The sequence below is a fragment of the Pelodiscus sinensis genome, chromosome 8 (genome assembly GCF_049634645.1).
Source record: "Pelodiscus sinensis isolate JC-2024 chromosome 8, ASM4963464v1, whole genome shotgun sequence".
Taxonomy (NCBI): Eukaryota; Metazoa; Chordata; order Testudines; family Trionychidae; genus Pelodiscus; species Pelodiscus sinensis.
The window spans coordinates 53,186,630-53,204,129 of NC_134718.1; the positions used below are offsets into that span (position 1 = coordinate 53,186,630).

General features: G+C 45.1%; 1 protein-coding gene across 4 annotated transcripts in view; it reads right to left on the reverse strand.

Moving 5' to 3' along the window:
* The window catches only part of EDRF1 (erythroid differentiation regulatory factor 1), a 57,924-nt gene continuing 40,424 nt past the window's right edge, over positions 1 to 17,500 (reverse strand). For all 4 annotated transcript variants that reach the window (XM_075935281.1, XM_075935280.1, XM_075935283.1 and 1 more), the window contains 4 exons: positions 16,598 to 16,751; positions 6,085 to 6,200; positions 4,290 to 4,456; positions 1 to 872 (listed from right to left, as the gene is read on the reverse strand). In XM_075935281.1, the coding sequence (XP_075791396.1) occupies positions 701 to 872; positions 4,290 to 4,456; positions 6,085 to 6,200; positions 16,598 to 16,751 (609 nt within the window). In that variant the 3' untranslated portion in view covers positions 1 to 700. The remainder of the gene's footprint in view (positions 873 to 4,289; positions 4,457 to 6,084; positions 6,201 to 16,597; positions 16,752 to 17,500) is intronic.

The window sequence follows — 17,500 nt, forward strand, 5'->3', positions numbered from 1 at the left end:
TACGTCATAATTTTAATAAATAAAATTTATTTAAAATATGCTTTATCATTTATTCACAGTTTCAAGTTTGAAGAAAAGCACATATTCTTAATCAAAAACATTTAAATCTGTTTCACGTTGTGATGAAAACGAGATTCCAGCAAACGCTAATATCTTTGAAAAAATCTTGTACTGAAGCTAAAAAGGTACACATTTATTTTTGCACATGGTATTAACTGTAGTTAAAAAGGAAATAGGTTTTCATATAAAAGGGAAATTCCTTTGTAGTTTCAGTTAACGTTACTGGAAAACCTTGCAATACAACTTTGCTTACAAAGTAACTTTTATATAAAAATATCAAACGGGTCCAACTGTAACAGATTACATTTTTATGCTAAATATTCTCTTTTGCATCACTGCAAAGCCCACTATTTTTCAGAAAAATCAACTGTATTTCTTAAATGTAAAAGATTGGAAGCGTCACATCTAGATTTCAATTTCAGCACTTCATAAATGAAAAACCATCAGCAACCAAATCATAATCGAGCTGGTATGGGATAGTGCTGAACTCCTGTTCTTTCCCAGCTGTACCATGTTATAAATAGGTAATGTTTACCTCAACTTCCATAAAGCTAGGCACCACATAGGACAAAGCCACTGACCCCATATTTAACAAGGCACTGATATTTCTGCTACCTGTAGCAATTTTTTATTTATTAGGTCACCGAATTCCCATCTTATCAGCTTCACTGTTCTGAGTCAGCTGCTCTAACAAATTTAAAATGACTTCTATTCTTGCTAGCAGAGTTACACTTTTGTTGGCAGTTGCACGCAATAAAAGGGAGTAAACTTGCTTGTTGGTCTTAAGAACTTCCTCCTCTTCATTACTGCCACTGAAAAGGAAACATAGGTACCATGAACTATTACCCTGTATCAAAGCATAAACAATTACACAGTGCAAATATTGATTTATTAAAACAATGACTCCCCCACCATCAGAATCTTGCCCTCCTCGGGCATGTCTTTTGGTTCTCACACTCTCTCTAATCACTGCTTCATTGTTTCTTTGAAATTGTCCTCCTTATCCCTACTCTAGCTTTTTCTAAAAGAATCTCATGGGGTCCTGAGCCTCACTCTGTCATCTTCCTTTACACCCTCTCGGCAGCATATTCAAAACAAGGTTTCAAGTACTATCTCTGTATGTTAACTCCCAGATTTATTTATCCATGCTATACCTGTCTCCCTTCTCTGAACTCTATGGCTGCCTTTCTGATATCTCTTCATGGACTATTGAGCCACCAGTCTAAACTCAACAGGAATGCCACAAAACTCTTAATCTTTCCCTACACAAGGCCTTCTGCTTTCTTTGGTGGCGTCATCCATGGTGACATTCTCTTTGTCACTCAGGCCTATAATCTGAGCATCATCTTTGCTATGGATCTTTCTCTAGATCCTCAGACCTCAGCTATGGTCTGGCAACTTTTTCCTGCATAACATCTTTAGGATCTGGCCTTTCCTCTCCATCCACACAGCTATATATATATATATATATATATATATATATATATATATATATATATCATCCAGTCGCTCATCATCTTGCCCCATTTAGCCCATCAAAACACTCATGCTAAGGTAATTTTGCTGGCTATCACTTCAACTATATTACCAGGGTCTCTGAATCCCTAAACTGGCTTCCTCTTCTCTGGTGCATTTATGCCACTTTAGGAAATAAAACTACAAAGGCCAGTTTTTAAAATCTCTGAAAAATAACAAAGTTGCCACTTTCCTATTACAGGAAATGTTTTTAAAATGTGACTACTTGGTTTAATTGTAAATCTATCAAGAACTGACAAGAAACAAAGCAGCAATTAGTTCATAACATTTGGCACAATGCTATGGCAGGGTTATTTAACAGAGAGAATAGGTATTCAATAAAAATCCAATGAAATGCAAACTGTTTTGAGGATAAATTACACAAATTCCCAAGATGAAACACCACTTTGAATTACTCTCTCTCCCACACTCAACCATGCAAATTTTAGACAGCCAAATTCAGTTCTGCTTAAGCACTTAATTTTTAGAGATGTCCTGCTTTCATACAGGTTAATAATCCAGATTGCAACTGTTGTGGCATGAGAGCTGCTGTGTCAAACATGGGGTTAAATTTCCCTTCTGCATTCCCTTTGAATGAGTGCATCTACCACCATGCATCAACAAAAGCAATTACTAATTCCCACTGTGGCCAAGCTAACCATTGCAGTGGAGGCTCGGGGGAAGGTAGGCATCTCCCCCTCACCCGATGGGCAGAAAATGTAATATGCAAATATTATTTGCCCAGTTCATGTAAGAAGGTTAGAGAGAGAGAAAGGGAATTTAACTTACCTTGAAAGTACTTCTACAGTTTTTGAATGATACACATTAGGTGAATTAATTTTGTATGACAATAGCATTCTGCATTTATTTTGCAGGCCTTGAAAAATTGAACACTAACAGTTCAATTTAAATGTGTATACTATGTATACAGCCTTCACTATAAAATCAATTTAAACAGAATATTAGTGATTACACCAGTAGATTGGAAAAGAAAGTCTAAATATTCTACTCTGACATGACACTCTCTTTAAGACTATGAAGTATGATAGAACAGAACCAATACAATTACTAGTGTTAGTCAATTATTTTACATGTCAATTTGTTTAAAAAGATGGAATGTTCTCTGGTCCTTGGCATTGTGTATATTTACACTGCCACCTTGTGGAAGCTTTTTTAAAAATTAAAGGCACCTTATTGCTTCTACATAGAGAAAGTCTTTTAATCTTTCTCCTTCCATTTATACAGCTCTCCTCGCTCTGCTTTATCGTCCTTGTACACAGGAGGATGGATGCTTTCACTAAATTGCATTTAGATAGTAGCAGCCAACATAATAGTATGGCAGCTGTTTAAACCGTAGCCAGTGACTGTACTCCAGTGTGACAATATAGACAATAGTACATTGATCTTGATGCCAATTGTGCAGTTAATACAGCATTCAGCAATAAAGAAAAAAAACCTCTGGCAATATATACACAACACTGGAATAAGGCAGAAGAACAAGTTTTGTAAACAACTCCAAAGAAGGGAGTTTGGCTGATATTTATGCTATTTCTGATGGAGTACAAGTTGTCTTGTCTACACAGTCTCAGCTGATGGGGTCACCACATTGTTGTAGCTGATGGGATAAAATGTATTTTCTGGCTCTCACTAGGCAAGAGTAAATATAATTACATCCAAGAGGAGTGAAACTGGTATATGCAATTATTACACTGCCATGACTATTTGAAAGAACACTTCAAGGTCAACACAAAAAGAAAATAAAGGAAAAAAAGAGAGGCCATGTTCTTGTTTTGAATTAAATCTTGGCAGACACTATAGGAGAAAATAAGGAAATGCTTACACAAAAAAGGATAATCACTTAGAGTGCCACTCCAATACGTATTTTAGAAAACATACTATTCAGCTTTGCTAAGCATGAGTCCAAGATTTGCACATAAAAACATCACTCTTCGCTTTTTCTTTTTGTTTTTAACTTAGTGGGGACATACCATAAATGTCATACTTCAAACTACAGTCATCTGCAAATCTGTAGTAATTTGCAATGGGTCTCAGTCATTCGTGTCTGTTAGCAATGTTCTATCATAGGTGAAAACATAAGAGAGACCCACCCATGTCAAAGGCAAGTACATCCACCTAACATGCTGCACAAATATATCCTGATGGAAAGATAATGCCAAAGCTGGAGAGATTTTAGGTTACCTGCCAATAAATGATTGCTGTGAAAGTTAAAGATGACTTCTGTACATGTGTATGCACCTGTGCATAATGAGGGGCAGACAGACATCATTAAATATGATCAACCAGACACACCCCCTCCAATCTAATAGAGATAAAGTTTTGATAATTCATCCTTTTGTTATGGCTATTCATAGGTTGTTTTTATTTTCTCTTCTCAAAATCTTATGCAGTTCTTCGGAAACAATAGATAAAAGAAGCTGTCCAAACATAAGGAGCAAACAAGTTGTAGGTCATTCCCTCAGTTAAATAAATAACAAAACACTATATACTAAGAAGAGTAAGTCAGAGTTGAGATGTAGATGGACCTTTGGTCTCACCTAGTATGGTTGTTCTTATGAAGCTTGATCACATACACCTTTTGCAAAGAATACAAATTGCATATACAAATACTGCATGTGCGTAATACACAGAGATGCACATTAGAATGCATATCATTCAAAATGCACCTTACCAAAGCTTAACAAGTCTTGACTTACCCAATTTTCTTTTTTGTTGATGTTAATAATTTAATTGATTGGAGGAGGAGGAATGACAATCGAGATTCAAATATACCAAGGAGTTTTATTATTTCATCTTTATTAAGGTTAGAAGTGGATTCGCCAGGTATTGTCTTCTCATCATTACTTTTGACATCCTCATTTATCTAGAAATAAAAGTATTTCACCCAACTCAGCTAAAAAACTGTATTTTAAAATTAGGTTTAAATACTACCATTTAAATTTACTCCACTCTTTAAAATATACAGTGTTAATGTCAAGGTTATTATTCCATCCTGTTTATGAAATTGTTTTGGTAATAATTTATATCAGCAATGTATACCAGTTAGAGAAGGCTGGCTATGAAGTCTTGCAAAGTAACTTTAATATGTTCCACGTACTTCATCAAATTTAATTATGAAAATAATGGAAAAGCTTGATAACTGTTGCTCAGATTACCAGTGCCATTTGATAATGACAAATGTATTGCAGCATTACTTACTGATTCAACCATCAGGATCTCTGACAGGACTCAACTACAAATGACCTAAATGCTTAACACTTTAGCTACATGGTGAATCTTGATGGGAAAATATAAAGCTTGTTTATATTTATTTAAAAGAAGCATACATGCAGCTCTCAAAGATTTCACATGATCTGTACATGTAAGACGGACTACTACTGCCAGAAAGGAAGGACTCACTATGTCCCATTATGCAGAAATACATGAGTTTTAGTCAATTTCTGGAGAACTATGAGATTCAGAATTCTATTTCTCTGAAATGATGGCAATTAGCTTTAACACCACCAGAGTTAGGTCTAGTGTTACTAGGATTACATTAAAACTTACAAGCTTGAATTCATCTGACCAAGTTATAATATGTCATGCTAATAATATATAATGATGTTTAGATATACTATTTTTGTCCTCAACATTTTAAATGCAGAACAATGGTTCTACTTAGATCTCCAACTATTGTGGTGCTGTTTGACAAGGCAGAACTTAACAGGATTCCAAAACAGGTTTAACCTCAAAACAGACGATGGACTTGTACCTCTTTCTGGCCAGTGGATGTATTCCTTCGATAGGCACAAAGAGAGGGCATGTCTAGCACATGTATGCTTATTAGGGATGTTAAAATGCTGTTAAAATTTTTCAGCAGTTACACATTTACACGTGTGTGTGGGGAGGGACGCGCAAGGGCAGTATTCACAGAGAGCTTTTAAGCCAGCTCCCTGCCAGCACTGGCTCATGTTTTCCTCCTCTCCCCCCGTACTGCTGCCAGCTCCCTACAAACACTGTCTCTTGCCACCCCACCCCCGCATAGAGGCAGCAGTGCAGGGCGGCAGGTGGGAGCCACTTTGTGGGGGAAGCCGGTTTTTAAACTGGCTCACAGGATAGCAGTTCGCTTCCCAGGAATGAGAATGAGAGCACACTGGCTGCTGTCCCTGCCCCTGGGGACTATTGAATAGTCGTGTAACTGCTAAAATTTCATGCGGACACATAACTATTCAATTACATGCTATCTAACATCCCTATTTAAAAGCTGGCTCCCCACATGCATCGGCTTGCCTTTCCCCGCCCCCTTCTGCCTCTGGTACAGAGGCAATGGGGAAAGGCAGGAGCATGTAACCGAGAGGGTTAACCAACAAGCCCAGGCTAGGATAGTGAACTATTCTTTAAATAATAAATAAAAGATTTAAAAAACAGTATTTTATTCACAAATTAACAGGTGTAAGTGACTGCATAAGGTGCAGAGCAACAAATAATCAGACCACTTGTCTATTTGCTTACCTGTTCATGTTCAGCTAAAAGCTCCTTTCTGATAAGCTGGAATGCACACTGAGTCTTTATCAATATGTCCAGAGCCCCAGAGAGAGTCTTTAATTTTCCAGCACTACTGTTTTGACCTAAAATTAGAAAGATGCGAGCTACTTTCATGCAAGGATCTCAGAGTGTCTTACAAAGGTATTATTTGTATTACTGTAGCACCTCAGAGCCTTACTCAAGGACCAGGATGGCACTGTACACATGTGTACACACACACACACACACACACACACACACACACACGTTTGAAGGCACTTACAGATGAAGTATAAGACGAGACAACAGATGGACACAGACTAGGAAGTACACAATGTGACAAGATTTGTCAGCATGACAGACCATGTTCTCAACACTCCAACAGCCTCACTGTTAAGTCTTGTTTGTTTTGTGTGGGTTTTTATAAGCATTGTGGAAAGAGAGCTCTAACGAGGGATTTAAAGGTGGATAATACTTATGGGGAGTGCCTCCCAAATGGGTAAGCACAGCAGAGGAGAAAGCACGATCATACCGGGATATAAAATATATTGGAAGGATAGAACAGGCAGTGTGGGTGGCGGAGTGGCACTGTATGTGAAAGATAACGTAGAATCAAATGAAAAAAATCTTAAATGAATCAACATGTTCAATAGAATCACTATGGATACTAATTCCATGCTCCAATAAGAAGAATATAACAGTAGGGATATATTATTGACCATCTGACCAGGACAGTGATAGTGACATTTAAATGCTAGAGGAGATTAGAGAGGCTACCAAAATAAAAAACTCTATAATAATTGGGGATTTCAATTATCCCCATATTGACGGGATACATATCACCCCAGGAAGAGATGCAGAGATCAAATTTCTCAATGGCTTAAATGACTGCTTCTTGGAGCAGCTGGTACAGGAATCCATAAGGATGAGGCAATTCTCGGTTTAGTCCTGAGTGGAGTGCAGGATCAGGTCCAGGATATAACCGTTACAGGACCGCTTGGGAATAGTGACCATAATATAATAACATTCAACATTCCTGTGGTGGGAAGAACACCTCAGCAGTCCAGCACTCTGGCATTTAATTTCAAAAAGGGGAATTACATAAAAATGAGCAGGTTAGTTAAACAGAAATTAAAAGGCACAGTGACGAGAGCTAAATCCCTGCAAGCTGCATGGAAACTTTTTAAAGACACCATAATAGAGGCCCAACTTAAAAGTATACCCCAAATTTAAAAACATGGTAATAGACCTAAACAAGAGTCACCATGGCTTACCCACCATGTAAAAGAAGCAGTGAGGGACAAAAAGGCATCTTTCAAGAAATGGAAGTCCAATCCCAGGGAGATAAATAGAAAGGAACATAAACACTGTCAAATTAAGTGTAAAAATGTAATAAGAAAAGCAAAAAAAGATTGAGGAACAGCTAGCCAAAAACTCAAAAAACAATAGCAAAATGATTTTTAAGTACATTAGAAGCAGGAAGCCTGCTAAAAACCAGTGGGTCCCCTAGACGATCGAGATACAAAAGGAGCAATCAAGGACGATAAAGCCATTGCAAAGAAGCTAAATGATTTCTTTGCATCAGTCTTCACAGCTGAGGATGTTGGGGAGATTCCCAAACCTGCACCGTCCTTTGTGGAAGATGAATCTGAGGAACTGTCCTGGATTGAAGTGTCATTAGAGGAGGTTTTGGAACAAATAGAAAAACTTAACATTAACAAATCACTGGGACCAGATGGCAGTCACCCAATGGTTCTAAAAGAACTCAAATGGGAAATTGCTGAACTGTTAACTGTGATCTGGAATCTATCCTTTAAATCAGCCCTGGCTGGGCTTATGGGAGCAGACTGCACAGGGATAGGTGGGGGAAAAAGTTGGTGGGTGGGGGCTATCATCTATGCAGTGACGTGGAGGCGGGGTGGGAGTCTGTTTGAGATGTCCTGAATCACTTGCTGCATTCCAGATGGGCGAATGAGACCCTTTCTTTCTGTCTGGGTTGGAGGCAAGTGCAGGAAGAAGGCTGCATAAGGGGGGGGGGTGGATGTGGGGGTGTACCAGGACACTTGCATGATTAAATTTCATTCAAAGTTTACATAGGTGTTAATGGTTAAGGTAAGAAAGGAATACTTTTAAACAGTATTTTTTTGGAGTGATGCAGATATCTAAAATTCTGATTTTTAAATCCTGTGTTACTCATTAATACAACAAACTGTATTGCATTAAGGCCAGATCTTTGCTATCTGGTAGAGTTGTGGCTTTTATGAGTCAGAAGTAGCAAGTACTAGGTGTGATGATAGCTGTTTTGTAGGATGAAACTTTACCTGCAAGCTCTTTGGATCTGTCTGCAAACTCTGAAGCCATGTGTTAATTTGCTTTGAGGCTTTTACTCTTCGAGTTGGTGACCACACAAAGTGAAAGTTTCAAACCAAGAGAACTTATCTGTTTTTATAGGTCTCTGTTTCACTTGTATTTGTATAGCATGGATCCTAAACATTCCTCAGAGAAACTGTACAAGCCTGAGTGAATGCCTTTTACTCTCCTTTCAGTAAATATTATGTTAATATTTGAAAGGAGAGCATGACTATTTCTAGTTGACTCAGATCGGTTTAGCAACTTAAAGCAGAGCTACGTGTGGATAATATGCATTTTGGATTATTTACTAGCTTGAGTTGTTATAAAGGATGATAATACATATACTCCAAGAGTAGTGTTAATTTTCTTTTTATTTGATTTCATATTAAATATACATAGTAAGCATTGCTCCTTGTTAATTGTCCCTTGTTTGAATATATTTTCTTCCACACCTATGGAGTGTTTAAAATATATATTGTGGCAGAGTCAATCCTACTCCTGGGCCTCTGGCCCCAATCAAGCCACTGTTCCACAATTTAGGAGTCGCAGTATAAGATTCACTTCGCCTTGTTTTGGTGTTTGGCATCTCCCTGCAGCCTTTATCAGGCCTGCTGCTGCTGCTCTATCTGGCTCTTCCGGTCCCCTTATCAGTTGTCTCTCTCCACACTCCAAACTTCTTCTTCACTCTCCAAACTCCTCCTTCACTCTCTCCCCGCCTCCACCCACAGGGAGGGTTTTCGAAGAGGCCTCGTGGAAGCCCCAATCAGCTTCACCTGGACCTTAATTGATTTGCAGCCACCTTGTCTCAGCTGCCCCTAATTAGCCAGGATTGCTGCCTCTTTCTGCAAGAGCTGCTTCTCTCCCCTTCCACCAAGCCCTTTAACCTGCTCTATCACAATATTTATATCTAGGTTTGTTTGTAATTGATGTTGCATATCCACACACTCTCTCAACATTGGTGTTGCACATAAGAAATTTCAACCCTCCCAAAATAAAATTTAACCCACCCAAGGATGGAAACTGTTAGAGGGAACACTGTTTCCAGAATACAAGAAAAGGCAGGTAAAGTAATACTTTTGCCGTATCCTCGTCATTTGGTGAAGGAAAAGAACGGTTACTTACCTGTAAACTGTTGTTCTTTGAGATGTGTTGTTCATGTCCATTCAAATCAGGTGTGCGCACCGCATCTTCTGGAGCGTTTTTCCTAGCAGTACCTGTAGCGCTGGCAGGGCGCCCCCTGGAGCGGCACCGCTATAGCAGAGCGTAAGTACCCCTGCTGGCGCTCCCCCTCCTCAGTTTCTTCTTGCTGGATGTTCCGATGAAGTGGAGGTAGGGGGGGAAAATCGAATGGACATGAGCAACACATCTCGAAGAACAACAGTTACAGGTAAGTAACCATTCTTTTCTTCTTCAAGTGGTTGCTCATGTCCATTTGAATCAGGTGACTTCCAAGCCAACCCCATTTACGGAGGAGGGGTCAGAGCACTAAGAAAGAGAAGTCCACGAAAGTTGAACAACCCAGAACGTATTTATTCCAGCAACATAACACAGAGAACTGTTGACTAAAGTGCAATGTGATACAAAGGAAAAATAAACATTTACAACACAGAGCTGAGGACCACAGAGCCCAACCCTGCGTCCTCCTTGGCCTGCTGTGTCAGCGCATAGTGTGCCATAAAGGTATGCACTGACAACCACGTGGCCTCCCTGCAGATTTCTGTAATGGGAACCTGCCCCCCAAAAGCTACAAAGGACACCTGCATCATGGTAGAACATGCTGTAACCCGGGGCGGGACCTTCCTGGCCAGGACATAAGACTCCCTGATACACCCCGCGACCCAACTGGACAACCTCTGGGTCAAGATAGGGAGCCCTTTCATTCTGTCCGCAAAAGCCACAAACAGTTGCGTGGACTTGCGAGAGGGTTTCGTTCTATCAACATAAAAGGCTAACGCCCGCCTAGCATCTAGGGAGTGGAGTACTTGCTCCCTAGAAGAGGCATGGGGGTTTGGAAAGAAAACTGGGAGGTAAATTTCTTGGGACAGATGGAACGGTGACACCACCTTGGGGAGAAAGGCCGGATGAGGACGAAGCCTCACATTATTCTCTGAGAACACTAGGTAGGGCGAGTTTACAGTTAGCGCCCTCAGCTTGGAGACCCTGCGAGCCGACGTAATGGCTACAATGAATGCAACCTTCATAGAGAGGTGCTTCAAAGAGCACGTGGCCAGCGGCTCAAAAGGGGATGACACAAGTCTAGACAACACAAGGTTAAGGTCCCAAGCGGGGAGAGGGGGTGTAACCGAGGGGTATAACTTATCCAAACCCTTAAGGAACCTTTTGACGACAGGGTCAGAGAACAGAGAGACTCCTGCCGATCCAACATGGAAGGCAGAGAGTGATGCCACATGGACTTTGATAGAAGAGGTAGAGAGGCCACCAGACCTAAACTCAAAAAGGTAGTCCAGAATGGACGGGACAGGTTCACAAGACGGGTGCACCCCCCTTCTGGACACCCAAGACAAGAACCGCCGCCACTTGGCTGCATAGGACCGCCTGATGGACTGCTTCCTGCTACCTAGGAGCACCATCTGCACTTCCTGGGAACATTCCCTTTCTGGTTGGGTCAGCCACAGATAAACCAGGCCGTCAGGTGGAGAGAGCTGAGATTCAGGTGAACCATGAGCCCCCCGTCCCAAGGTTGGGTGAGGAGATCCCGAACCAGCAGGAACGTTATAGGCGCCTCGGTGAGCATATCCACCAGGCTTGGGAACCAGAACTGCCTGGGCCACCGAGGGGCTATCAGGATGACCGTGGACCTGAAGGTCCTGACCCTGGTCAGAACCCCGGGAATTAGGGGGAACGGAGGGAATGCATAGAGGATGCCTGCTGGCCACAGTATGGTCATGGCATCTCCCCTGGAGAGATCCCCCAGGCCCAACAGGGAGCAGTAATTCTGGCACTTGGTGTTGTGTGCCGAGGCAAACAGGTCTAGTAGGGGACAGCCCCACCTGTGGAAGACCAGACGAAGGGCAGAATCCTTGGGGGACCATTTGTGGGCTCCGAAGGACCTGCTCAGAGCATCGGCCAGCAAGTTTTTGCACCCCGGCAGGTACTCTGCCTGCAAAGCTATATTGTGCGCTATGCACAAGTCCCACAGCCACAAAGCCTCACAGCAGAGGGAAGGCAACTGTTACGGTAAACAACAGCTGCTGTGTTGTCCAGGTGCATCAGGACGGAGTGGTGGGACAACTTCGACAGGAAGGTCTCGCAGGCACTCCTGACTGCCCTGAGCTCCCGGACATTTATGTGCAGGGCTCGCTCTGCCGGAGACCACAAGCCCTGGGTCCTGTGATGCCCCAGGTGCGCTCCCCAACCCAGGTCCGAGGCATCTGTCACCAGTGTGATTGAGGAGGGAGGCACAGTAAACAGAACCCCGCTGCCCACCACAGCCTCCTGAGTCCACCACTGTAAGGTGGCGATTATCTCTGGAGGCACCGTGAGAACCATGTCCCAGAGACCCCTGGACTGGATGAATGACTTTGCTAACCAGGCTTGCAGGGGTCTGAGCCTCATTCAAGCATGGCGTACCACATACGTGCATGTTGCCATGTGGCCCAGCAGTCTCAAACAGACTCGGGCAGTCGTAATGGGGAACCGGGTTAACTCAGAGACCAGCTCCACTATGGCCAGAAATCTGTTCCTGGGGAGGAATGCTCTCGCCAAGAGAGCCCCCTCGAATTCGAGGCACTGAGAGGGAGTCAACAGTGACTTTTTCTCATTGAGCATGAGACCCAGTCTTCTGAAGAGAGTTCTTGTAAGGGAAACATGAGCCTCCACTTGTTGGTAGGATCGACCACGAATCAGCCAGTCGTCTAGGTATGGAAAGATGTGTACCCCTTTTTTGGGGAGGAAAGCCATTACGATAGTCATGCATTTTGCGAAGACCCTGGGTGCTGTCGAGAGACCAAACAGGAGCACCATAAACTGGAAGTGACAGCGGGATACAATAAAGTGGAGAAAACTCCTGTGGCTGGGTCTTACTGCCACATGGAAGTATGCGTCCTTGAGATCGAGAGTTGCGTACCAGTCTCCTAACTGTAATACCGGGATAACAGAAGCCAGGGTTACCATTCTGAATTTGGATTTTACCACCGTCTTGTTGAGGTCCCTGAGGTCTAGAATGGGACAAACCCCGCCCTTGGGTTTTGGGACAATAAAATACCGGGAACAAAACCCCCTGCCCCTTAAAAGTGGAGAAACCCTCTCTACTGCTCCCTTTTAGAGGAGCACCGACACCTCAACGGAGAATGCCTTCGTGAGAGGTGTCCCTGAAAAGGGACAGGGCGGGCGGGTTGGAAGGGGGTGAACCCAGGAAGGGGATAGTATAGCCATCTCTGACTTCTCAGAACCCAGGCGTCGGAGATGATTTCTGCCCAGGTGCAGGCAAAATGGGATAACCTGGCCCCAAACGGGGCTGGAGGGGAAACTGGTGCGCAACACTCTAGAGGACCGTCAAAACGGATGCTTGGACTGTTGAGAGGGGCCCTGTCCGACCCCATGAGGGTTGTCCCCTCTCGGGCGGCGACAACGAACTCTGGCCGACAGGGCCACAGCTGCCCCCGCACCTCCACTGGGAACACAAGGACGGCATCTCCAGCAATCCCCACGGCGGATCTGGGACTGCATTCTCCCCTGCTGTCTGTAGGGAAGCTGACGTCGCTGAAGAGCTGGCATGTGGATCCCCAGGGACCGGAGAGTAGACCTTGTGTCCTTGAGCGTATGGAGCCTCGAGTCCGTATGCTCCGAGAATAACGCCTTGCCATTAAAAAGCAGATCCTGAATAGTAGACTAGACATCAGGAGGTATTCCAGACAACTGCAGCCAAGCACGACGGCGCATAACTACACCCAACGCCATGGTGCGGGCTGCAGAGTCAACAACGTCCAGGGAAGCCTGAAGAGCTGTACGGGCAATAGTCCTGCCCTCTGTGGGCATAGCCACAAACTCCTGATGTGCCTCGGCGGGAAGCCTATCCTTAAACTTATCCATCGCCTGCCATGTGTTATAGGCATATCGGCTTAGCACTGCTTCCTGGTTTGCAATGCGGAACTGCACCCCACCAGTTGCATACACCTTACGTCCCATCAGGTCAAGGCATTTGGGCTCTCTAGCCTTTGGGGATGGCCCTGGCTGTGGAAGTCTCTCCTTCTGGGCCGCAGCGTGGACTACCAAGGACCCCAGGACAGGCTGGGAATATAGGTGCTCGTGCCCCGACTACGGGACATAATAGCACCTCTCGACTCCCTTTAAGGTAGGGGTTAAAGAAGCCGGGGTCTGCCACAGGGCATTAGTGATCTTAGCCACAGTCTTGTTGAGTGGCAAAGCCAAACGGGCCTGCGCATCGTCGGACAGGATGTCTATCATGGGATCCGTGTCCTCCACTACTGGTTCCACTGGGACACCCAGGCTGGAAGCCAGACACCGGAGCAGATCTTGATGCAACCGAGCATCCATCGTCAGCATCGCCGGTGCAGGATCCGCTAACGCTTCATCAGGAGACGAGGACGATGACTCCTGGAGCGGCACCGGATCCAGTGTAGGGCCTGACGGAAGGGGCAGCTGGGCAGGCGGCACAGTGTGCAGAAGCGGGTCCGGCACCGAAGCCTGTGGATCTGCAACAGCATCGATAGTAGCAACCCTCTGGGACAAGGGAGGGGGTCGTCACAGCAACACCGACAGAGGAGCCCGATGCCCGGAAACACTCAACACTGCGGAGGGGGGCGCAAGCCCTTGTCACTGGTGGTATGCCCACGGCGTCCAAAAAGGCTAATGCGGCTGAGGCGGCCAAGTCTGCTGCACCGGTGCCGGGAACGGGATCTATGATGCAACGAAGCTGCTAAGGACTCTGACCTGAAAAAGCCCACATCAAAATCTGAAGAGTAGTCAGACTCAGGCCAGGGTGGTGCCGATGACGAGTGCCCTGTCACCATCGGAGGGGTGAACCTGGCCATAGATTCCGGCTTGCCTGCATGTACGCGGTGATGGCGTACCAGTACCAGTGCCGGGAAGACAGGACCAAGTGCATGCGGACTGCGGTGCCAAAGTCGATGCCGGTTGCGGGTGTGGAACTGCCAAGTCCCGTGCCCCAAAGGCAGCGCCCCTATCGTTGCCCCCATGGACACCACAGCAGGCAGGACGGAAGGCGCTGGAGCCGTAGAGGTCACCGAAGAGATCGGCGTCGGTGGTACCAGCATGGCCCACGGGGCCGATGCCAGAACCTGTAGCGGTGCCGAAGAGCCCGGTGCCTGTGCTCGTATTGGTGCCGAAGAGCCCCGTGCCGAAGACTGAAGTGGCACCCCGGCCAAGAGGGTCGTTGACAGAGCCGTTGACGGTGCCACAAGGCCTGAGTAATACGGCAACGGAGCAGCCAAGACCGGTTCTGGAAGAGATCTCAGCACCAACAAGGGTTGAGGCCAGTTGGGCACCGCATGAGGCCAGCCAGCCTATGTCGAAGCTGGCACCAAGGTAGGGGCAAGCGGTACTGGTCCCACAGGTTATGGTCCCGCTGCATGTGCAACCGGTGCCGACCGATCCAACGGGTGCAGAGGAGAAACCGGTGCCAACATGGCTCCCGGTGTCAAAGACCTCAACCTCTCTGCCTCAACCGACGATGGAGGGATGTAGTGAGGCTAATCAGGTCCTGAACCACCTCAAAAGTGTCTGGCGTCGAAGGGTGATGTGAGGGTCGCTGACCTGGACTTGATGGTTGTCCAGCTCTCTTACGCCGCACCGCAACACTCGGAGACATCTGCACCAGGGATTCGAGGCAACGGTGTAGGCCGGACCTAGACTTCTGGCTCAGAGACCTACCCTGTGAAGATCTTAACTTCTTTGGCGCTGGGGAGTGAGAGTGGTGCTGAGGCCTCAGTACCGAAGTCCACCCAAGGGATGGAGCATCACACGTCGACACCGGCACACCGCGGAACGTCTGGTCGGTGCCGGCTGTAAAGCCACCTCCATGAGGAGAAGCTTCAAACCAGAGTCCCGCTCCCTCTTTGTGCGCGGCTTGAACAACCTGCAGATCTTACAGGCGTCTGCTAGGTGACCCTCACCCAAACACTTCAAACAGCTATCATGACGGTCTCCCTTGGGCATGAATTTAGCGCATACAGTGCAAGCCTTAAAGCCTTGCGGCTCAGGCATTCCTCACCCCCGAAGGGGGAGAAGGAGAAAAACAAAGAACTGCTAAGTATCTAACTAATTTGAACTATTTACAACTATCTACAACACAGGGGGTACGTCTAAACTACATGCCTCTGTCGGCAGAGGCATGTAGATTTGTTTTTTTGGCAAAGGCAAATGAAGCCGCGATTTAAATGATCGCGGCTTCATTTACATTTACATGGCTGCCGCGCTGAGCCAACAAACAGCTGATCAGGTTGGTGCACTAGTCTGGACGTTCCCCCTGTCGACATCAAAACCCTTTGTCGGCAGCCCCGGTAAACCTCATTCCACGAGGAATAACGGGGCTGCCGACAAAGGGCTTTGATGTCAGCAGGGGAGCGTTCAGACTAGCGTGCAAGCCGACAAACAGCTGATCAGCTGTTTGTCGGCTCAGCGCGGCAGCCATGTAAATGTAAATGAAGCCGCGATCATTTAAATCGCGGCTTCATTTGCCTTTGCCTATGTGTCTAATCTACATGCCTCTGCCGACAGAGGCATGTAGTCTAGACACAGCCTAAGAGAAACGGGAACCATTAACTACTCTAACAGAGAGACACGCTCCAACGACCGTCACGGGCAGTAAGAAGGAACTGAGGCGGGGGAACACCGGCATGGGTACTTATGCTCCACAATAGTGGCGCCATTCCAGCGCTACGGGTACCGCTAGGGAAAACGCTCCGGAAGACGAGGTGCGCACACCTGATTCGAATGGACATGACAAACCACTCGAAGAAGAAACAAGCTTTCAGGCTCACACAGGGGTCTTCTTCAGGTCTGAGCTCAAAAGCTTGTCTCAGTCATCAACAGAAGATGGCCCAGTAAAAGATATTACCGTAACCACCTTGTCTCAGCAACAATTTTACTCTTTTGAGATAATTTGGTTAAGTTACTTCCCATATTCTTTATTTGTAGCACAACTTACTTGACATCTGAAACTCTGCAAACGCTACTCTTTCCAACTGCACACGAAGGAGCTCACAGGGTGCATCCTTTAGGAGTTGAAAAAGCTTCACTGCTTTACTGTAATGAAGTTCAGCTAGTACCCGATGCTGTTTCCTTAGATGCTCATCACCAACCTGTAAGCGAACATAACAAAATCAATGCAGGATTGGCAATTTCCTAGGAAAAGCTAGTAAATACCTACTTAAACCGGAGGGTGGGGCGAGGGGAGGGAGATTGTTTTTAGAATACTAGTTTAAATGACAGAAAATTACTTAGCTATTTGATAAAACGCTTAACTGGTTAACTGACTAAGTGGGATCCGGGAGGGTAAGAGGGGGGCACTCCACCCCAGCTGCTGGCTCCTGAGCACTGGTTAACTGTTACCCGGTAAGCATTACCCATTCACATCCCTACTATGAATACAAACCTTCAGCAAAAAACTGGATGAATGCCATGAAAATGAAGAAACTCTGCCTTCTTTGAAAACTGGCAATGTCCTATTAAACATTTATACCCTGGTAACGCTAGAGGCCACAATCATATTTGCCCCCATAACATTAGGCAGTATGCAAACACAGTGATAACCCTCACTTCAAAGAGCTAGTAAATTTCATAGGTCAGGATTTGTAGGCAAAAGTCTACTTCATTTTACAATCATTACAAATATAACAAGTATACATATAATGCATATTCCCTATTACCCAAGTAGCACTGAGGACACTTATTTTATTAGGATAATTAGGTGTTCAGATAATTGAGAAAGCAAGAGCCATTTAGCAGCAAGGAAACCACCCCTGAACTGGGGGCTCTTCATCCTCCTTGCAGTTTGCCCCAGGTTTTCTGCTCTACCCAGATCACTCACTTCCATAACAGCAAGACTGCT